Source organism: Natator depressus, chromosome 2 (genome assembly GCF_965152275.1).
Source record: "Natator depressus isolate rNatDep1 chromosome 2, rNatDep2.hap1, whole genome shotgun sequence".
NCBI classification, from domain to species: domain Eukaryota; kingdom Metazoa; phylum Chordata; order Testudines; family Cheloniidae; genus Natator; species Natator depressus.
This window is the reverse complement of record NC_134235.1, coordinates 192797697-192822070: the sequence shown is the minus strand read 5'-3', so window position 1 is coordinate 192822070 and position 24374 is coordinate 192797697. Positions and strand designations below refer to the sequence as shown.

At 39.0% G+C, this 24374-nt stretch overlaps 1 protein-coding gene across 1 annotated transcript in view; it reads right to left on the bottom strand.

Moving 5' to 3' along the window:
- Positions 1 to 24374, bottom strand: part of SLC4A7 (solute carrier family 4 member 7) — a 160834-nt gene that overhangs the window by 50314 nt on the left and 86146 nt on the right. Inside the window, exons 3-7 of the mRNA XM_074945637.1 lie at positions 14599 to 14742; positions 11173 to 11311; positions 8892 to 9052; positions 4860 to 5048; positions 89 to 445 (exon numbers count right to left, since the gene is read on the bottom strand). Of these exons, the coding sequence (XP_074801738.1) occupies positions 89 to 445; positions 4860 to 5048; positions 8892 to 9052; positions 11173 to 11311; positions 14599 to 14742 (990 nt within the window). The remainder of the gene's footprint in view (positions 1 to 88; positions 446 to 4859; positions 5049 to 8891; positions 9053 to 11172; positions 11312 to 14598; positions 14743 to 24374) is intronic.

Here is a 24374-nt window from a genome sequence, read left to right as displayed (position 1 = left end):
ATGCTCAAGCTATGTGCTCAACATTGCAATGCAAGTGATCCAGATTCAGAGAGCATCACACATGGACAGTTTAAGTTTGGATAATTGCCTGGTATGTTAATATTATCCTCTGTCTTCTTTTCCTGAACTTCTAAATCCTCCTCAGGTGGATGGATTATTACTGTGGGAATATCATCACTGGCAGGTGACACCAGCAGTTCCTTGCCCTGAAGCTGACTCGGCTGGGAACTTGTGGTTGCCAGGCGGCCGCTGCTAGGACTGGAGGGTGGTGTGTTTTGAGGGGTAGGTAGTGGGGTTGTACACCTTGAATCTGCCGGGGTTCCAGCTCTTGAAGAAGGAAGAAGGTAATGGAGAAGAAGGGACAAACGGTTTTCTCCTTTCAGGGAAATATTTGAAGCAGAGAGACCTGTTCGCAAAGAGTGGTGGGAGGCTGAAAGGCCTTCCCCTGAGATAAAACAAATAAATGAAACACAAAATGAAGTTTACAGCAGGGAAACAAGCTTTTTTTAAAAAGACAAATTATGCACGTACAATTTACATAGTAAACTACAATCTTTAAGATCAAAAAGTGTCACATTCATGCAGGTGAGATAAGAGTTAAGCAAGATGCAAGAGTGAATAAGATTTTTAGATATTAGAAAAGTCAGCAGATACCTTACTGACAAGTACCAATTAGCACATAATGGAGATTTAGGAGAAAAGGATATGACCAGTAATTGCTTAAAAAAGGTCCAATAAGAATTTAGCATATGATCATAAAGTATTGACATCTAAAATAATTGTTTCACTAGATGTTAAAAAGGAAAAAAATTCAAATTAGGATATTACTATACATCATTTGTACTGGAAGCTTTTTTACTAGGCTAAGACATAATGCTACTGTGACAAGGTCAGGTCAGGAGATTTTGAAGCATTTGTACCACAAATTAAATATAATTACTTGGCCTGCTGGGAGAGCTTGTTCAAGTCATTTTACTTCTCTATGCCTCAGTCTCCCCATCTGTGAAATGGGGATAATGAAACTCTTTGTAAAGCACTACATAAAAGCTTGTAAAGGGAAGGAAGGAAATAGCTAATATTTGATATTTCACTAAAACTTATTGTCGACGACAAAGGCAGTCATCCGGTTTCCAAGTTAAAAATAACCTACTAAATCTAACCTGAAGGAGAATATCTTAAATCATTGGCATTCACTAACATTTGGTCAGGGACCAAATTTCAATCTATTAACACTAAAAGGTGTAGTCCAACTGACACCACTCCTGTCAGTTATTTGTTCATAGCATAAGATGCTATCATATTTAGAGCCGGCCAAAACTTAATGTTGACATTTTACAATTCGTTTTCATTACATATCAGAATGAAAACACATTTTCAGAATTTTCCATGAAATGGAAGTTCCCAAAAGTTTTATTTGGGGGAAAAAAATTCAAAATCTTCATTTAAAAACAAAAAAGTTTCAACATTATTTTTATGTTTATAATTTTTGCATTATTTCATTACACCTTTGTAGTAGTGGTGGTGCATGATATGACACCATGTCAAGTCATAACACATCATCATATAACAATATAATAGTTGAAATACTCCATTTTTTAAAAAAAATTAAGGGTAGCTGCTACTGAATATAGGTTGCAGCAGCCTATTTTATGTTACTCCTCAGGGAATTCTGTGCCAAAAAATTAAAAATTCTGCAAAATTCTGCATATTTCATTTGTCAAAATAACACTACATAATCATGCCAGTTTCAATTATTTTGGTAATTTATTTCAAAATACCTGTCAGAAATTATGTCTGTAACAACACAGACACAAAAAAAATTTGCCCAGGAGTAGAGAATTAAAGAAACCCCTACGACAACCCAGTTCCTGTTTCTCTGCCACCTCCTCCTCCCCCGAGCTCAGCTGCAGGGTGCCCCCTCTCAGCCCAGATACCCGCACCTTTCCCCTCCCCACCCAGAGCCCAGCCATGGGGCACCACCCAGCTCAGACACTCGCACCCTCACCCCACAGAGCCCAGTCACACCCCCCAGTCCAGACACTGACACCCTTCCCCCTCCCCGAGCTCAGCCACACACCCCAGTCCAGACACTCGTACCCTCCCCCCACCTCCGAGCTCAGCCATGGGGCGCCCGCTCCATTCCAAACACTCACACCCCCTCCCTCTCAGAGCCCAGGAATCCAGAGGGAGAAACAGCCTGATGCTGGGTCCCAGGTTTGTATGGAGTTTTCTGCATGCCGCCTCCTTCCTTCAGGGTGTGCCGGGAAATGCAGCTGCCAGGAAACCTTCAGCTACCTCCCCGTCCCCCTGGCAGTGTCTTTTATTTGCAAGATAGGGAGCTGGGCTCTGCTGGACGCAGCAGCTCTGCAGCCCATTTTGGTGGTGGTGTGGGGGGACATTAATTCTGCACAAATTCTGCATTGCGCAGATGTACAGAACTCCCTCGGGAGTATTACGTTCTAGATCAAAGTGTCTCCTGTTTGCGCTGGAGTGAAATGTACAAGTGTCAAACTATACTACTCCTCGATCTCTTTTATTACAATCTCATTCATCTACTTAACCTCAGGTTTCTCCAAATCTCTCTCTCTCCCACCCTTGCCACACAATGCAGTCTTTTTCTTTATCTTCTTGTTTCCCCATTATTCTAAGATGGAGAATAGAGTCACCATCCTTCCTCAGAGACAAGTTTCTGATAGGTGCCTGTTCTTCCCTAGCAGGGAAGAAGATTCTAAAGAGTTCTCTATCTTCATCCCACCCTTTCCCTGGGGAAGGTGGGGTTGGGGAAGAGCATGTCTAGAGAAGACTGACTGCAACTCCCCAAAACTACATGAGTACATGCACAATGACTGGTGTTCCATCTCAGACAGAGCAAGAGTATGATGAATTTTGCCAAAGATCTGGAGGTGAAGGTATCTCTCTCTCTCTCAAATATTACATCATCAGGCAGGTACCAAAAAACACAGATGCATTCAGTATTATCATGTGCAGTACAAAATGTATAAGGAGGACCAACATACTGAACAATCCTAACATTCTTTTGAGCGATGGAGAAGTAGCGTCCATAAGTACACAGGAAAAACTCAAATTTAGAGGGTTTAGCTGAAGAGTGCATTCTACAGATTGAATCTTATTTAAAATTATTTCATTTTCAGTATTAGAGATTTGAAATTAGTCTCTAGTGAACTGCTGCTTCGGTAGCAAATTAGACGGATAAAGCACAATGTTCTATTTTGCATGTTGTAATTAAGAATCCAATGTAGTCCATAATGTGAAAAGCAACTTAATTTGTTTTCAAGACAGGAAGATATCTTACATGGGTATTAAATTCTCTGAATACTATTTTCTAGGGATGCAGATGTATGGATTAGGCATGTGTTATTTAGACTTCGAATTCTGCAGTTTTCTTGCAAGTTTCAACACACATACTGAATAAAGCATCAGTTATTCACTGCAACTGAAGTCTGCACAATCAGTTCAAAGTTTAGGACCATTTTCTTCCTTTTAGAAATCAAGACGTCTGAAACATCCTGGCAAAAAAACTGTTTTCAGCATGTGCTGACATCAGATACTGTCAAGTTTTTCTAATCCTCAGCGTACATTAGGAAACTAGCTAGAATATCTCTATGGCACAGATCAAACTCAGCACACACTAGCACTTAGAACAACCCAAGTAAGTACATGTTCCAAGGCAGCAGACATAACACATCTTGCACCAGAATGGTCAAGAACCCAAGTACTTTATTTTAAGGAGAGACATTAATCAGGCTCGGATGGGCCCAATACTTCAATCCCTACTAGGCCAAAGCTCTCAAGTCAACCAGTAGATGTCGAGGCGGATGTGACTGGAAATCCAAAACAGAAGATGGAGAACTCTGGGGGGATGGCAGAGGCCACAAAAGAAGAATAAAAGGTAAGATAAGCTGTCCCGGAGTGGTAATGTTTGAACTTAGGAATTGAGTACCTGGAAGAAATGCAACAGGATGCCAGAGTGTGGTCAGAAATTAGTTATCAGCAGGAGACATAGTACATCCTGTGAAGATGTTTTTTACCTAGGGTCTACTATACTAAACAAACCTTAGCTAGAGGTAGTTTATTATTTTGAATTTAAAAAAATGAGCTCCCTTTTTGGACAACTATATGAAAGCAAAACTCAAGTAAGATGAACACAATTAATATAAAATAAAAATTAAAAATTTCACTGACCATTAAGACCTTGATTAAGTCTCTAAAACAATAAATAAAAGAGACTGAATTGGAAGCTATAATCCGGTAGTCAGACTCCTTGATGCACATGAAGCTTTGCCTGGCTGAGGTAATAGGATGACTTTAAACCTTCCAAAAATATAGAATTAATTGAAACATATCCTGTGAAAGTGTTATGACCAACTGAATATATTGCTGGGCCACCCCCCCCACGCAGCACACTCCCCCTCCCCACCACCAGCAGCCCCTCAGCAGTGATTCCCCCAAGATTTAGTCAAGTGTATTTATAGTATAAATCATGAACAGGTCTCAGGCTGTGAATTTTTGTTGATTGCCCATGACCTGTCCATGACTTACTAAAAATACCCATGACTAAATCACAGCCTTACTCATAACAGACAACTAAACCATACTATAGCATAAATAAAGAGACAGTACGTCAAGACATCATAGTGGTTACAAGGAGCAAAACAAGACTTTATACATGCAAAATATAGGTAAATGTCCAAACTCCACAAAAGAACCACCACACAACTTTTACATACCAAGGAGGACTCAGAAAATGTATCCACTATTATCTGTCTTCTCCCGCCTCTCCCGTGTTAATATATATTTGTATCAGGTTAGAATAAATTAGATGCTACAACTTATCTCACCATTTCGTTCAAGCAAGTGAGGGTCAGAATGTTTCTTGCCTATATCTGCAAAGGACCGAACCAGGGGAATCCGACTGCTGAATTTCTTCTCGTTCTGGTGATGGTGTCTCTTGAGGAGAGCTTCTCTGACATGCTCTCTTATGGACTCATCCAGCTGACCAGAAGCAATCATGTTGTCCAACACCATATCTATCATGAGAAAAATACTAAAATCAAATCTAAGTTAAATATATGCATACCCAAGACCACCACATTAACTCACATCTGAAAAATCAGTAAAAGTAATTCATGAAGAATCATGTTTATTTTCTTTGGCAAACTGTGCATCTAGATCCACTGAAAAGAAACAGCCAAGAATACTGTGGGCCAACACTTCAAATCTACGCACTTTGAGCAAATGTTTCTCTGGATATTTCAACAGTATTCTTTCCAAAGCACACAGCACTTTAAAATACAAGGCCTACAGGAATAAATAGATTTGTTAACCACTTAACAAAATATTGTCATTCATCTTTATTTCAACTTCCTACTTACTACAGCCTTCATTACAAAAAGCAGGTGTGTATTCAATGATACATCAAATAAACACCACTCTTCACTGGAAAACAGTGCAGTTGCAAAAACTACCACAAGCAAGGGCTTGATGTACAAACTGGATAGAAATCTCTGCATAGCAACCTTAATTCTGGAATTTCCTAATGTCTGAGTGCTTGATTTTTCAACTTCAGTGTTCTTTCAACATAGTTTACTATATAAAATGACTACCCTAATCCTTCAAATGTCTAAACTTTCTTTTTTTAAGTTGCCCTAACCTTCAAGATTCCTTACCGGACTTTCCATTTCACATTTTTGCAGAAGAGTGAGAATGACATGTAAAGTGTGGCAAAACTGGTCAATCTGCAAAATTTGGGTGGGTTTTTCGATATTTTTAATCACATGAAAATGTATGATCAGCCATGTTTCCAAAATACCTCAAATATAAACTGAGGAATGAAAATCTGCCTATATGGCTGTGTAAAACAGCAACCAGCATTTTCTTTTACTGACTAGTTTAAAGAATCTTGAAAGATTTCTAGGCCGACACCTTAAGTTGCACAAACTCAGTAACACAAGCCTTATCTGGAAGAAATTTGTATGAATCTGTTTTGAGCAAAATACAAAGACCTTTTTGTTACATTTTACCATTTCTAATACTTATACTGAGATCCCTAGTAAGGTTAAGAACTTACATTTATATAGTACCTGTTGTATTAAAAGATGATATAATGTTTTATAAACAAAATAAACTACGCAGGGATCACTTTATCTACCACAGCAACACAGTCTCCTCTGAAGATAAACACGATTACAGCACATAACACCACACATAGCAATCTATACTGGTTAAGATATGTTTCAGAGTAACAGCCGTGTTAGTCTGTATTCGCAAAAAGAAAGCTTATGCTCAAATAAATTGGTTAGTCTCTAAGGTGCCACAAGTACTCCTTTTCTGGTTAAGATACATATCTAACTGAAAATGAAAAAGAATTGAGGTAGGCCAAATATAATTACAGAAGACACTTGGTTAACATTATAGCTTTTATAAGAAAGTTCCCTGGGATCTTTAAAATGCCCACAATGTCTGAAATTTTAGTAATAGTGTGATGCTTTGATACTCAAATGAAGTGAGTCCTGTAATGTTAATTTTTTTAAAAAATAGTCTTTAGGATATACTATATATGCATCTGTTCCTCTATCAGAGGAAAGAGAGATTAACTAATATATTATTCCTACAGGAAAATCCACTGACACAGAATATTGTCCTGAATATCCTATTAAATAAGTCTGTTTTAGCAAATCTACATTAGACAAGTAATTCAGTTTAAGATTTATTTATTTATACATATAAACTGTGGAACTCATTGTAACAGGATGTCACTACGGACGAAAAATTAGCAAGGTTCAAAGGGAGATTGGACATATATATATGAACAACAAGAATATCCAGCCAGCATTATAATAGATAATGATGAAAAAAACTGGAAGACATTAAACCTCATGATTCAAAGTTTAAGCCAATCTCTAACTACTAGGGATTTTTGTACCTTTCTCCAAAGCATCGGGTGCTGATCACTGTCAGAGAGAAGAAACTGGACTAGATGGACCGCGGGTATGATCCAGTATGGCAATTCTTGTGAACCTATTTGTGATCTGATATTTCTTGGTCTTAGTTTTATTCATCTAAATCTGCCCAACCAGAATTCCCCTAACACAGGAAACATTAGGTTTTGTGTGCACGTGTTAGATAGAGTGAGAGTGGCACGACCAATTTTAAAGGTACTTCAAACTTAGATGAAGGGTATGAAAGAATGAGCAATGGTCTGAACTGCACTGCAATTACAGATCTGCAAACAGGAACAACCCTCACTCTGATCTACATACTGTACACACACCACATGCACACAAAATAGTTTATAAGCCAAAGTTATCCCCCATCCTTTGGCTTTATTCTTAATATATGTAATGAAGTCCTGAGACAGGACTGTATTTAGAAACATAAATTTTAGTTTGAGGTGGTTGTTGTTAGGGTTTCTCTTGGCAAGATGTCCTGCCCCTCCCTATAGCTCTGCAGCCTCAGAGAGATTCTCAGCTTTTCATACTTTTGAATAGGAACCAATGAGACCCACTAAATCTGTCTGCAAGATGAGAAAACAGAACAGTTTTACACCTCCACAACAAGTCAAAGACTGATATCCAGTCACTGAGACCCTGCACTAGAACTGGAAAATAGACCTGTGTGTCCAAATATTGATAGTATTATGCATGTCTTTCAATATCTTCTAGCTCAGCTTCTTTCAGTATTTACGAACTTTTTAAAAACATGACAAATACTGAAGATGACTTGGAAAGTTCTTTTGCGCTAACATCACTGACAAATATAATCTGACAAAACAAAATCTGTAGGTTTTATTTACTTCAAAAGTGTGTACTAAATGCTCCCACTAAATAAGCTAAGAAAAGAACTCAATACAAGGAGCTAAAGAGTAAAATTTTCAGAAGCTCCTAAGTCACTTAGGAGATTTTGAGAATTCTACGGAAAACCCTTTGTCCCTCCCTCTTTTGGTACCCCATGATCCTGCTGGTCAGCAATAGGACCACTATGAGTCACACAAATGCATCACTCAGTGAAATCACAGATACCAGGAAAATAGAATGAAACTAGCCCAAAGGATCTTAAAATAAAAGCCACTTCCTATTCTAAGTGTATATATATATATATGCAAAACGTTTTGAAAGCTGCTTTTACATACTCAGAATTAATTAGAGACCATTGAGGACATTCAACATGCTAAGTTAAATAACATAAGTTTTGTTTCAGCTCACCTCTTACTATTGATAAAGTGAAAGTTTAAATCAAGCTGTGCAACAATGAACTGCACTAATAGCAATAGCTAACATCAGCTGAATAGTGCTTAATAGTTTACAGCACAGTACAAATTATCCCTCAAGTATCCTGATACATATTTACATTTCACCTGTAGAGACAAGAAGATGCATTTGTTGTCCAACCAAAGATTAGAACAAAGACAATTTAGGGTATGTCTAAACAGAAAGAAAAACCCGCGGCTGGCCCATGCCTGCTGACTAGGGCTCGTGGGGCTTAGGTTGCAGAGCTGTTTCATTGTTGTGTATATTTCCTGGCTTGGGCTGGAGCCTGGGCCCTAGGGCCCTGTGAGGTGAGAGGGAGCGATAGCTCGGGCTCCAGCCTGAGCCTGGAAGTCTACACAGCAACGAAACAGCCCCACAGTCCAAACCCCATGAGCCAAACTTGACTGGCATGGGCCAGCCACAGGTGTCTAGTTACTGTGTAGACATACACAGTATGTCCCAATGGGACTCCTCATGTGAGTGAAGTTTGCAGTAACAAATCTTAAAGACAAAGAAAATTGTAACAGAATATAAAGACTAAATGTAAACTGCTTTCGTGTTTTTAAGTCACAAACTAGTGTAAACTAGCAAAGATTAAGTCCTTCAAAAAACTTTTGTTACAACCTGCTATCTCATCTAGTGTGTTTGCTCTCATGTCCAACATGACTGTCCCATTTAGAATACAGCTTCTCAGTTCAAAGAGACTGTGCAGAGACAGAGTTGCCACATAAGGTTTGCTCCATCGATCACCACCATCTTCAACATCCTCTTCAAATTTTAGCCACCTGAAATATAAATATATATTATGGCATATGTACAGATTACTACTGAAGAGACTTTTTTTCTGTTTGCAGTAGGCTGCAAAACAAAAACTATATCCACCTGCATATATCATCTTTTATTTCTGTCTATACCCCCTTTCAGCCCCTATGCTCCATGCTCAATCCTTCTACCTTAATGCATCCTCTATCACCCATTCGCATACTTGACTCTGCTTTTTTTATGCCACTTCTTATGTTTGAAACAACAGCCCAGATCCACAAAAGGATGTAGGTGTCACAACACTGAATACCCCAATGCCTAACTTCTAGGCGTGTAGAAAGTCACTGGAACAACAATGGAATTCACACAGCCTGAGTTTGGTGCCTAGTCTCCCCACACAATGTTTGGGGAGAGAGAGAGGGGCCTAAAATTGGAATTCACAAAAGCCAGCCTGCTAGACAGGAAGCTGCCTAAGCTAGCCAATGGGAAGTAGTTAGAGCACTCACCTGGGACGTGGGAGACCCAGGTTCAATTCCCCGCTCAGCCTGAGGCGAATAAAGGATTTGAACAGGAGTCTCCCATCTCTCAGTACATTAACCATAGAGCTATGGGGTATTCTCATGTGGGGCCCCCTCAACCTCTCCTGTTGAAGCTTTTTCATTTTGGGTAAGCAGTCATGGAGCAGGAAGACTGGACCCTGGGTCTTCCAGTTACCAGATGGGTGCCCTGATCATCACAATATAGAGTGTCTCTCTCTCTCATCTTTCTCTAAAAAGTGAAACTCTTTCAATAGGAGAGACTGCAGAAGACCCACATCAGAATTCCCCGTAGCCCAGCGATTAGGGTCTCCCACATCCTAAGTGAGTGCTCTAACCACTGGGCTAACAGTTATAAGGGAGGTACTACCACCAGCTGAATTCAGAATGGGGCACAATGTGGTAGGCAAACTCAGACCACACCTACTGGATCAAGTCCCACAGTAATGAGAGATGGGGGAATGAATGCTTACGTATTCTGCTTTATGTATCACGCTTGGGTTTGGGTATGAGATAGTCAGCCGGGCACCCATAGGTGGAAACTTAGGTGCTTAAGGAAATTTCACCCTGAGAATTTAGGTGCCAAGTGAGTTTAGATACCTATAGGGTTAAGCAGCAGCTGATCAGAGGTTTTGTGGATTGCAGCAGCACCTAAATCCAGGTGCCTAAATACCTTAATCTAGGTGCCTAAGTACCTTTGTGGCCCAACATCTCTCTGCCCAGGTACCAAGCATGATCAACCAAGACAGAGCATTCCCACACTCAGTTAATCTTTTAACTGTATGATTTATATCCATCAAACAGAGACTGTAGGCTTTTGGAGTCAGAAACATGTCAAAAATATTTAGTTTATAAATCACTATGCATATCTATGGTACTATACTAATAAATGATACATAAACTGCAAAGTCAAGCACTCAAAAGTTAGGAAATGCCAGATTTACAGATGCTCATGCAATCTTAGTTCTGCCTCTTGGGTGTCCAAACTGTGCATTGGGGAAAAGATAGTATGTGATCACGTAATTAAAGATATCAGATACAGAAGACTATCACAATGCATATGCACAAGGAGGGGAAAATTAAGGTTGCACAGGACAACCATAAATCTGGCATATGCTAACTTTCAAGTACTTGACTTTGCAACCTAATTAACATTTTTTTAGTGTAGTTTAGTGTGTGTTATTACCTAGCTTGGGGTTCTTTTGTTTCTTGAAAGAAAAATACAATAAATTAGTATCAATGACTTCCCGTCCTTCCATTTTTGTTTACTTTTTGTCACAGCAAAAACAATACTACGTAACTGGAACATCTGTACTCACTGTCAGTTATACCTATACTGTTTGGAACACTACATTCAATCAACTTTAGGAAATAAAGTCAGCACAGCAACAATAAAGACCTTCAAGAAATTTCCTCCAGAGGTCTGGGTATATTTTCAATGAGGGGCCCAGAGAATCAAACTTTCAATTTTCATTGGTGTTAATGTTAATTGGGAGGCAAATTTCCTGCTCATTGACTTGAAAATTCTAACCTAAAATTGATTTCTGAGGACAAAGTAAACAAGATCAGTGGAAAAGGTTACATTAACAGATCTATGTTTGGTTCACCTGGCAGTTTCTTTCCATTCATATTCTTCCCCATCCTTGAAGTACAGTTCATCCATTTCAGTGAAGAGATCATGGGGAATGTGTTCTTCATCATCATCCTCAGTACCCAGAATAAACTGCACTCGTTGGGATGGGGTGTCTTGATGGAAAAAAAAAAATGGTTTAAAAGGTAATACTTCTATTGAAATGTTAACACCTTGCAATAATTAAAACGTTATCCTCCCTCTCACAGTGGAGCGAGTGTTGGAACATGGAGTGTTGAAAATCTCTCATCAGAAGAAGATGGGAATAGTTTGCCAAATACAGGTTTCCTGTAATGGGTTTCTAAAAACAAAAGGAGGAGGAGGAAAATAAGCTACTTCTATAGTCTAGTTAACACACTTGTGAAATTATGGCAAGAGCTTAAAAATATTTAAACTCTTGCCATAATTTCACACCTCAAAACAAACATCAGCAACAAAATTGGTAACATGAAAAAAGTCAACACAAACTCAAAGGGCAAGACATCTTAGTCTCATACTTGAAAGCGAAATAGATCATATCTATTTTTTTCTCTTGAAAGAGAAGCACAATTCGACAATAGACATTAAAAAGGAAAACAAGCCCCAGACAATAAATCATGGAACTATTATAATGGTTGTCCATTTCAACAGACAGAGGTAAGGTTGCACGTGGGAGAACTTTGGTTGCTTACGTGAAAATTTTCCCTTCTTTGAAAGGATGTCCACAGAGGCTCAGTGTGGGTCATCACCAGTCTGCAGCTCTAGGGGGCAAAATCAAAGCTGACTGGAAGGCTGGGGACTAGTCCCACCCTTCTGGAGACCCCCCTTAGTTTCAAGATGCTGCCAAAACTAGCCCCTCTGGACCATAAAACAAAAAAAATAACTCTCTCATCCTGCACCTTGCAAAAATAATATTCAACATGAGGTGAACAAGAAAAGTTTAACCACAAGGTAAACAGATCTGCCTTTTTCAGGGAGGGCCAGATTTGCGGACCTCTCTCTTCAATGAAAAGAAAATTTTCAGGTAAGCAATCACAAATTCTCCCATCCTCTCTCAGGGCTATGTCCACAGATCTTCAGTGCAGGATTTTCTCAAAATGACAAAATTCCTAGGGAAGGAACAAAATGTCACAGAGAAAGGATTGGGCACTTACTCAGAATAGTCCTCTCTCAAGAAGCTGACCAAGTGCTTCACTGATGCTACTTAGAATCAAACACATTGAGACCCAGGGTTGAGAGTTCAAACGTTGAGGGGGCCATTTAAGAATCTGGGGCAAAAATTGGGGATTGGTCCTGCTTTGAGCAGGGGGTTGGACTAGATGATCTCCTGAGGTCCCTTCCAATCTGGATATTCTATGATTCCATGATACAAGTACAGAGGCAATATTCATACCTTCAAATACAAATACAAAAATGATACACACATACAGACAGCATAATCATAACCAGCAAATTACAACCTTTCCATAGACACCTTATTTGACCTCCTTTGTACAAGATTTAGTGGAACTACATGGACCCTCGCTAGAACACGGGGTTCGGGATCCATGCATGGCATCGCGTTAAAGCGGGGGCCGCGTTACCATGGCTCCCAATTTAAATATTTAAATTTGTGTCCATCGCTGCAACCGCGCTACATGCGAATCTGTGCTCTAGCAATGTGCACTCTAGTGAGGGTCCGCTCTATCGGACCTTGGTTGCAACAATAATCTATACGGTCACAGTTCATGTCAATAACATCACACTCATTGATTGATATAACCATTAAAATCTGCCGATTTACAACTAAATAGAGCCATTATAATAGATTTGGTATATCTTTTTGCTACCTAGGATGATACACTATAACTATATAGATCTATTTAAGCAATTATATAGCTTAGTATTTTTATTAATTTTACATTTTAGTACATTAGAAAATGGTGAAAAATATATTGCTTATTTACTGGATAGTTAACTTCTGGTTCATGAGTTGTGTCAAGCTGCATTAGGATGGTAATGAGAATTTAAACACACAGAAGTTAGATTTTTTTTCCCCTTGATTCATTCTTTACATAGAAAAGCAGTCTTTAACTCAAAGTTTTTTGAGAGAGTCATGGATTCAGCATATTTATTTTTTATTTAAATGTTTTAAAAATTATAAGACGTTTAATACAAAATATGCTACGACCTAAATTCAGATTTCATTTTAAACAGATTTTTAAAAAGAAAAAAATCATTAAAAAAATCAAATTTAAATAAAAAAATCCATAGTTTTTTTAAATAAAGGTTTTTTTTTAATCCACCTTGGTTTGGTGCCTTTATCTGCAACCCACAAGGAAGCGGAAGAGAAGGAGGTGAGAACTCCGCAAAGGAGTGGCTGCTGATGTGGGCTTTAGGGACGCAGGCATGATCCTCCATCTGGCGCTCTACCCTTCTGGCTTCACTCCCCTCATGGAGATGAGGAGGAAACTGCTTGTTCCATACTCAGTTCTTTTCTCGTCATGCCTGCCTCTTTTCCTGCTGAAGCAACCCCATCCAGCTTGGGCATCAGAGCTGGCCTATTCAATCTTGCTTGGCTCCCTTTCCTGCCCAGATTGGGCTACAAGGTTCTACCCACAGAGCTTGCTGAGCTCCCTAACAGGGCATTCAATATAATTGGGGGAAAGGAGAAAAAGCAGGAGACACAGGCCTTTCCTTTTGGCTCTGATGTTTCCTCGTCCTAGCTCTCTCTTAGAAGCCTGAAGTGGCAAACTCTTCAGAAGAGAGGTGGAGCAGAAGGAACAATCTCCACCAAAGTCAAATTTGGCCCTGGATCAGGGATTAGAGAAACTGGGTCAAACTGTTAGACTAACATTTTTAAATTAAGTTTGGAATCTCCTTCAGAAAAACTCTGCAGCAGGAAATTTGGATTCAGCCACTGGCCACTTTGGTGGCAGAAAAAACTTCAGGAGGTGGGACACTCCCTTGCTTTTGGTTACTCTCAGGTCACCCCAAGCAGCAGACAGGCTGAAGTACTCACTGTAATACATCTGTGGACAATACAGCACAATGTGGCTTCCAGCACACTACTGGTGGCATTGAATGATGCAACAAGGAAGAACAACACAAGATCACAAAACCTAAAGAGGACTCTTGACATGTAAACAATCTATAGATTTTTATGTCAAAAAGGTCCATTAGAATCATATAGTCTGACTTCCTGTATACCAGAGGAAATAGATCTTCACCCAGAGATACCTATACAGAGCCAAATAACTTGTGATTTAAATAGAGCACAGTCACAAAACCTCTGCCCGCTATTAACAGTAATTACCCTTAAATTGATCCCAGATATTTTCATAGTGAAGAAAACAGAGCGAGGTTTAATAATCTAGATTAGCTATTGTTTGGGGGGTTTTCTTTAAACAACATGAAAAAGCCCCATAAGGCAGAATTTTCTTACCATATGATGGAGATTCTCGCCCATCTTCTCTATCAGTTTCTTTCTCTTTTCTTCTTCTGTGATGCCTATGTCCACGATGCCTATGACGTCGACGGCCCTCCTTTCCAAATGGGACATGTACACCAATGTACACAGCTCTGTGGCCTATCAAGTATAAAAGGGAGCAATAAAAATGTAAGAAGAACTATCCTACCCAGCCTTACAATACTATGTCAAAAACCCAAGAAACATATAAATACATAGAATCTTTATGTCAGTAACACCACTCTTCATTTTCCTTCTGTCTGTTGCAGGGCTCAAAGAATCGGTGACTTAGAATCTTCCCCAGAATGGGTCATATATAGCAGTCTCTGCTCTTTCTTGCCATAATACAGAAGATCCAGTTACAGAACACATCAGCCTTTCATGTCAGAAAACTCAATCTTGATTCTCAACATTGGGATGCAGTGCTTTACACAGCTGAGATCACTGTGCAATATGCCAGTGGTGGGGCAGAAAAGTCAGAGAACGTCATGGTGCCCTCATTTTGCCAGTTGGGATGCATCACACTAGAATCCTGGCCACAACACTCCTGAGGCAGGGCTAGTGCAAGGACTGTTGGCAATGTTCCTGAACAGGCATACTGAGAGCACTTCACCAGGTATCTATTTTCCCACTCAAGATACACTGTACAAAAGGTGGTTCCATCCACTACTCAGATTTTGTAGTTAATCTTCTCTGATTGTGTCAATGCCCTGGAATTCTGAGCCCCATTTACAGTATAGCATTGATGGTCTAACTTTCAGAAGTATCATTTAAATTAGTTACCTAAATATGGTTTTGGGAGACTAACTTTAGGCAGCCAGGTTTGACAATATCCTGCAATATCAAACAGTCAATACAAAAACTACTTTTTCTTATTCCAAAAACTTAATGAAATTTTAAAAAAGTATCCTCAAATCAAAGCATATTGGCCTTAAAAGGAATGAGGAAGCAAAGGAGGAAAAAAATAAATGCACTGCTATAGCATTCATTGCCAATAGCAAGTTATTTTCAAACAACTGGAAATTTTTCTTCATCTTTTCTTTTTTCCTGACTCAAAGCCCTACATATCAAGACAATACAGGCAGCCTTGACGAAAGATGGAACTCTAAAAAATGTTATGAATACACTCTTGATATGAGACTATAATGGAATATTAGCCATATGTAATAATATTTTGAACTCCTTTTGAAACAATCTAATGAAAACAGTAAAATGTAGCTAAACGCATGGGTGTTCACACAATGTTTCAGGTCTTACTATAAAAGGTACTTCAGAAGATTGCCTTACAACAGAAACAGGAAGTGATTATTCTGTTTCTGAAGATATGTAAACTCAGCAGATTAGCAGGAGCTAAAAAAGTGCTATAAATATCAAATCCATTGTAAAAAAAATCTGAAGACAAACATTTTTAATCTTTTCTTTTTACATGTTCTTATTTTACAGGAACACACCACCTTTGAGCTACAAAAACTAGGGACCGAGAGCCATACATGGAGATTTTCACTGTGCTATAGCAGTGTCCACACAGTGAGTTACCACATGGCAAAGTGATGCACGGTAGATTCACATCTTAGCTTGCCATGCAGTAACTCATTGTATACACAAGCTAGAAGTCTAGAAACCAGGAAAAAGGTGTTGGTCTGCCTTTTAAACCCTGGAGCATTAGTTATAGACTATTTAGCAGATTATTTTATGGGTACATGCTATTAAGATCATCCACTATTTTTCCTACATCCAGTAGGATTTATCTTCTATGTTCTACACCCACTGCAGCCTTCTAAACTGCAGTCACAATCACTGAGCACAGGCATCGAAGTGTGCAAATATCTATTCATATACACAAATGCAGGGATTTGAACATGCAAACAGGCACCTGCAGAAAATGAAATTCTAAACACATGAAGTTTATTCAGAATGATTGAAGTGTCAGCTGGCTCTGATGGGAAAATAACTATTGGCAACATAATGAGGCAACAAATTTGCTTTCATGTGGATTTATTAATGCAGCTTGATACAACATGGCTCATATGTAATATCATTATGAAAACTTTTAGTTTACATTTTTAAACAGTATATACTGATCCTATGATTGTGAGCTGACCCTCTTCTGTGTCAAAGTTAAAAAGACAACAGAACTAATAAAGTAAAATTTATTATTGCTTTATGCTTTTAGTTCAGTTGTCTTTTTTTTTAAAAAAAAAAAACCTTTGACACAGGAGATGGCCAGCACATAAACATAGGATCAGTGTATACTATTTAAAAATGTAAACTAAAGTTTCATAATGACATTACATATGAGCCATATTAATGCATCCATGTGAAAGCAAATTTGCTGTAGTGGCTTTTTATATACACAAAAAAAATCATTTGTCCTGATGCTGGTAATAACGATTGTATTAATTTAAAATATCTTGTTCATTTCATTGAAGAGGTTTGTGTGCATTTGCACTTTCCTTGGAAGAATTTTTTTAAAAAGGTTTAAAAAAATAATATTTAAAGACATATAGTAAAAGGCTTTTAAATGTGTGGCTCCCAAATATTGCCAGCCACAATAAAAAACAAAATATTTAACTATCAACCAGTCCCATTTTTCTAAAGATTTTTTCCCACCCAAACAAATTATTTCAGTACTGTCATATTGAATATTTGTAGCAGCATGATAACTTTAATGATAGCATGTGTTGCCATAAAACTTATAGGCAGAGCTGGTTGGAAAGTGAGCTTTAAAGAAAATTTAAACTTTTGGATGTAAAGTATTTGGGGGGGGCGGTTTAATATGAAAAAAAATTTGAGAGGAACAGATACTTTCTACTATAATTTTCATTTAGATGAAAAAACCTAATTTTCCTTCAAAAAAAAGTTTCTATGAAAAAATTTCAAACAGCCCTAGTTACGGGGCAGGCTTTGTCCTTTAGCCATTGCCTTCAGAAGAGGGCAGTGCTGGGCTACCCAAGAGCTCTCCAGTGCTGGGGGAAATGCTCAGGCCATCTGGAGTAAATAACTATACTACCTTTGGCTACATCTTCACTTGGAGCTAGAGGTGCAATTCCCAGCTCGCGTGGACACATTCACTCTAGCTTTCATTTAGCTAGCATGCTAAAAATAATAGTGTAGCTACAGTAGCATGGGAAGTGGTGGCACAGGTTAACCACCCCAAGTAATTACTCACAGGGCCCAGGCAGGTCTGTAGTCTGGATAGCTAACCCATCCCACCGCTCACCGCTGTCTGTGCCACTACAGCTTCACTACTGTTTTTAGAGTGCTAGCTCAATGAGAGCTAGCAAGAGTACGTTTATGCAAGATGGAAATCACAGCCCTAGCTCCAAGTATAGATGCAGCCTGTGTGTGGAAGCTACTAGCAGTATGCACTGTCTATTCTGTAGGCTGGTGCAGAAATGGAGCTGGTCAATGGCCACCTTCTCCCATACCCTTTGGGAAGATGCACACAGAGCAAGCGGTCCTTATGTTCCACTGATAGCCATTCTACCTGGCTCTTTTGGGACAGACACAAAGAGGAGAAACCAAAAAGCAGCAGTGTTGGCTAAACACAACATCCAAAGGGATACGGCTATGGGGCTTTTACAAGACTGAGTTGTATGGCCAATGACCGCCCTGCACCTTTAAGCAGGGGGGTGTTTGGCGGGCCGGCCAAATGAAGGCAACCGTGCTTTATGGCTGGGTGGGGGGAGGAAAGGAAGAGCAAGATGAAAAGTGCTGCAATAGGGTCAGCAGGGTTGCTGACTCATCCCTTAGGAATGCAGGGTTTAAAAGGGGCAGCCCTGGACCTGAAGCCTCCCTTTTACATGGAGCAGTACAAAGCAGGATCCATCCTCCCTACCCTTCATGTGGTAAAATACCAGGTTTGGTCAAGACCTGCTGTGGGCATTACGCTAGCCACCCCTTTTTAGGGGCTGGGAAAGAATTTTTCCCTTACCACCATATTGGCTTGGGTGCAGTTGGGGTTTTTTCACCTTCCCCACAGTGAGTTCAGTTAGTGCTCTGTTCATGCATGGCATGAAGGGCAGGAGGCTATATGTGACAACTCATTATTTAAGTGTTGAGTGGATGTCCAGTGCAGGTACTCCATAGGAAAGGTATACAGTGACCAGATAAATGGCTTGGAAAAGGACTTTAAAAGAGGTATTCGTTAAAGGAATGAATGGGGGCAGTTGGGGACTCCTATGATTGGTACGGCAGGGAGCCAACACCCCATTCCGATAGCCCACCTTAACCCTCCTACGAGGGGGGTGGATGGTAAGGTCCTGGCAATGGATTTGCTGGAGGGACATGGATGGAAAAAGTGGGGGAGCTGGTAAAAGCTGGGGTTACCTGCACTGTACAATTTTATCTGCCGGGTAGTCCCAGACATCTAATAATAAAGTTGCGGCCTGATTAAACCCAGGTCAGGTGTCTCCTGGCCTCCTTTCGGTATAGACAGACAAAAGAACTCCTTCATGTCATAATGATAATGAAGCTGATTGTTGCAACCAGCAACCCAAAGTCTTTAGAAAGACTGTTTTATGAATGAATGAAGTGACTTCTTCTTAGCAAAAAAAAAAAAAAAAAGTCAATTACATATACAGAAGGCACTCTTCTATTCTTTAGAAAATATGTTGCTTATTTTAGTTACTACAAAATCTTTGTAAGAACCTGCTGCAAGTATGTTCAAACCCAGAAGTCTGTTAAAGCCTCAAAGTAAAGCAAAGTGATTCAGTGAGTTCAGTTCTAGGTAGAGAACAGCACTGAGAAAACTGTTTAAAAAATACGTAGACAGCTGATTATATCAAGTAGCATCCTACTCCCAGCTTCTTCCCTACCCAAAGATAAATGGAGAATGATTAAAGATGAAAAGGTAAAGTTTCAATGCATGTGATAAACTCATTTTCCAACAAGAAAAAAAACTGGTTGCTCAGTATTATCTCCTCCAACCAACTGAATAAGGAGGGACACACTTATCTGTATCTCCTCAAAGAGATGTTGGAAAGTAATTTATTACAACAGCTCAGAAGGGGGAGAAATAGGAGTAACTGTGAAGAATTTAAGAGTCTGAAGTTAAATTACTTGCATAAATACATTCACCTATAGGCAATTACAAATTTAAAACCAACAGTTCGGGTAGGAGTACAAAGATATAATTGAATTATTATATGACCTTCAAACCTCCACTCATACATACACCTGTACACAGTATTGCTGATCCCATCCAAGCTTGTTACAGAATTAGCTTAAACCAATAATCAACAGAATTAGTAGAGCACATGACACTAAATTTAGTATACAAAACTCCAGAGATAATTGTTCATTTTAATCTAACATGACTTTATCCAAGCTTAGATGCTGAAATCTTCCAGTGGTAGTTAGTACTTACGGTCATTATTAGTATGAATCAATTCAAACATATTTCAGAAGTTTGCTAAATGTTATCACATGCTTCTCATAGGCTAAAAAAAAAATCAGTTTGCATAAAATAAAAATCTCACAGTTCAATTACTAATACATACATAACACAAAAGTCATGGCAAAAAAATAAACTAATCTGTTTGTGGTGTTGTCCAAAGCCATTAGCAGAGAAAAGCTTAAAGTTGTAATAGAAAATATGTGCTTTCCTCGAGCAATTAGTTTGATAATTAAGAGCTTTACACATTGCATATTAGGCCCATATACCCTGATACTAAAAAAGTTAACATGGTATGGCTAAAAAAAATAGGCAGTTTTACACTGAAGTTGGTATATATACAAAAAGAAATATTACCATTAAAAGCACTTAGCAGTATGAAAGAATAGTATTACAAGGCTGATTTTGAACTAATGTAGTATTTTATATGATGTACATTTATTTAAGAAACTAGATGAATATTCAACTCAACTAACACAGTGCTCCCCAAAATAGCCGATGGATCCCCTGGGGAGGTACTACACTAGTCTAGAGAGGCACAGAGTAGGCACAAGTTGGAGTCAGGGTAAGGAAACTGCAGGCCCTCGGATGCACTCCAACTCACCACTACAAATATGCTGGCATGGGAAGTTTTTGAAACCTACCTTTCACTTCATGCTCTTTCACTGGTGGTCCCCAGTACATCTAATCACAGGAGAAGCTCATACATGCAGGACGACTACAAGCTCACCAACCTAGGCTTTGGGGCACTTCTCTGACAACACAACTTTGAGCAGCTAGAAGGAACAGACAGGGGATGCAGCAAAAAACTACAACAAAAGTGAATAAAAACGGGGGGAAAGAGTCAAAAACAAGGAGAGAAAGGAAACTAGATGGAGACAGAATAAGAAGATAGGCAAAAAAGTGGACAGAAAAGTAAATACTGAGCTCCAAGTACAGATGTCCAATTTTTTCCTGCAACAGTAGCATTGGGAAAGGTGATCTCATGCCATGAAACTCTAGTCATAAAACTGAGTTTTAAGTCTTACATCAGAACAGCCATACTGGGTTAGAGCAATGGTCCATCTAGCCCAATATGCTGTCTTCTGACAGCAGCCAATGGCAGGTGCTTCACATGGAATCAACAGAAAGGCAATCATTGAATGATCCATCCTGTCATCCACTCCCAGCCTCTAGCGATCAGAGACTAGGGACACCCAGACCATGGGGTTGCATCCCTGACCATCTTGGCTAATAACCATTGTTGGACCTATCCTTCACAAACTTATCTAATTTCTTTTTGGAACCCTGTTATACTTTTGGCCTTCACATCATCCTATGACAGAGACTTCCACAGGTCAACTGTGTATTGTGTGAAGAAATACTTCCTCTTTTGTTTGGTTTTAAATCTGCTGCCTATTAATATCATTGCACTTTGGCTGGGGTCCTACAGGTCAGCATTTTCAACCTCTGTTTGTGGCCAAATAACTTGAGTAATTGTTAAAGGTATGTTTTGGTGTATTAAGTTACAGCCAGTTCTCTTTCACAATAGGTATGACTTGTATTTATTGGCCAAAGGTTTCAATATTATAAAAAGACAAGTATATCACCCACTTTAGCCAAAAAAAGCTTTTCAAGCTTCTCATGTCTCGATTACTGCAACATCCTTCTCCTTGGCCTTGACAAATGTAATGTTGTCCCAAACAAATCCATTCAGAATGCTGCTGCTAAGATCATTTTCCTAGCCCATTGCTTTAACCATTCCATACCTCTCTTTGCATCCCTCCACTCGCTCCTCCTCTATTGTATACAACCTGAGCTGCTTGTATCCACTTTCAAGGCCTTTCACAGTCAATCCTCAACCTCACCTATCCTTTCTCATTCCACTATTGAGCTGTTGATACTTGCCTCTGATCATCCACTTTTTAAAATGTTCAAACAAGCATCTTCATACTTTCTCCCATTTCTCCCACAGGCTTGGGGGGATCTCCCTGTAAACATCCGCAAAGCTACCTCATTATTCACCTTCAAATCCTTACCTAAAACTCTCCTTTGCAGGGATGCCTATAAAGAACCTGACAACAGTTAGGCAGCTGGTGTCCTAAGACTACTGCTTATCATGACATTGTTTCCTTGTACTCCCGCTGGTCTCTCTCTATCCATCGGTTGCCTCTTGTCTTATACGTAGATTGTGAACTCCTTGGAGCAGGGACCTTCTTTTCTTTCTTTGTTTGTACAGTGCCTAGTACAATGTGCTATGACTTGCCCATGACTAGGCCTTCTACGCACTATGTTAATAGCAGTAATTTACCTTAAAACAACTCTGAAAGATTTTCATCTCTCTCAAGCATAGCTTCTGCCTCATGGTTTTATTTTGCATTAAATCTTTTGGCTTTAATCTGCCAAAGGATTAAAGGAGTTGTTTATTTGTTTTTAAGTTTTAAAATCAACTTTGCCTTAAGAATTACTAAGAGCCACTGACTGTGATATAGCTGGCATGGAAATTTCCCAAAATGGATTTTTGGAGACTGGTCTAAGTTGTCATCTGCCACAGATATGCTCGTGCAATGATTCTAATAGGAGTTCAACATCTCAACTAACTTATTTTCTCTCTGTGCCTACACTGTAGTGAGTCAGGCTTTGTTTCTTGTAATAGAATAAACTTCCTTGCTCTTAAAACATCTTAACTCAAATAAGTTGGTGTTCAGTTCAGCACAGGTTTGACTTCTAGCTCCATACAAACAGTAGTGACAGATGTTAAGGAAACGTTTATTCTATCTCTATTCATCTCCTGTCCTATTAAAAGAATCTTCTGCTTGGAAAAAAGATTGCTTATGAGCAGGCCTCCTATCTTAAAATTAATTAGAGAAAGGAAAGGAAGAAGTACTTATAAGTTCGTGTTTGCAGGTCAAACTCACTGAAGTATAAAACTAACAACTACAACCCAGAAACAGAATATAATTTTATGTGAACTGAAATAATTGCAACAAGTCCCTTCTCTCCACTTTAGAAGTATATTTTCCTCTCCAAACAAGGGACTTTTTTATTAACTGGAATGAAGTATCACATGAATTCCTGTATATTATGCAGGACTGGTTTTTACAAGTGAAAGGAGTGCAATGAAAGTATGTTTATACCTTTTTATCTAGCCAAGGATTCCATTTTCAAAGTGTTTGTAGCATTTATAGCCCCAATCTGTGTACCAGTTCTTTAGGCTACGTCTACACTACAAGCTAAGGGTACAATTCCCAGCAATAGACAAAAGTGATCTGCCACTCTCTATCATGTTACACAGGTCACCAGCTATTGATACAGTTAGTCACAGTTTTTGATATTCCAAACTGTTCCTTAGCTGTTGAGCTCGTTCCTTAACGACAGGGTTCTCAAGGTCAGGAAGAGCACTTTTTATTATCATGGAGAAGTCTCCCCTATAGAGTGTTGCAAAGATTTATTTTGAAAATCAGGGAACACAACATGTACAAAAGATTTCTAGGGCTTATAAAAAAGTGCATGAACTGACACAACCAGAATACTGACTGACATTTGCCTTGATGGCTACGTTACCTTTGATCCTCTCGAGATTTCTCTTAGTTAGAGATCTGGAAAACTTGTTTTTCTTAATTTTAAATGAGGAAGAGTTTGCTTCAGCTCACTTCTAATAAGGCTACATTTGCTAGAAGTTCAAAACATGGAATTTTAGCCAATTTGAGTAATATAAAACTTTGTTTTTCAAGGGCTGAGGTCACCTCATGAGATAGTTCTGAAATTTAGCAGTAACTATGGATAACTCTCTGAAATATGGAGTTCCAATATTACACTGATGTGACAATCATATCTGGAAAAATCCATCCTTTAGCATTAATCCTGTCAGTCATTTATGCCTTAGTCAATTTAGTATCAGCATTCAGGTTCTGCCTAAACTAGCTCCCACTGACTCCTTGGGCTTCCTTGAATATTGTAGTTAAGGTTGGCTAACACTTCCCATTATAAGACCCTGTACTGCAACTACTTATAAAACTTTTAAAACTCTGCCAAAATTTAGCCATTTAGGATGAAGTTTTCCATGCAGGATGTGTGCCTCAGCCTGAATTTTTAAATTCTTACAACTGTGTAATTAGAAGCTCTAGCATCTCCATGCTTTGGAGTAAGGACTTGAAATCTGGCAGAAGACCAGCCTACTGTCAGATGTGCTTTGACATTCCCATGTAAAAAATGCCGTATTTGGTCAAGTTATAAACATTTCTTTAAAAAAAAAAAAAAATCTCTGTTCACATGTAACAGTCCCCTGGGTGCAACCTGAACTGCTGTGTCCCCTAACCATCTAGCCTGAGGTGCCTTTTACAATGCTTCAGAAAAAACTCCTGGCCTGCTCATGCAC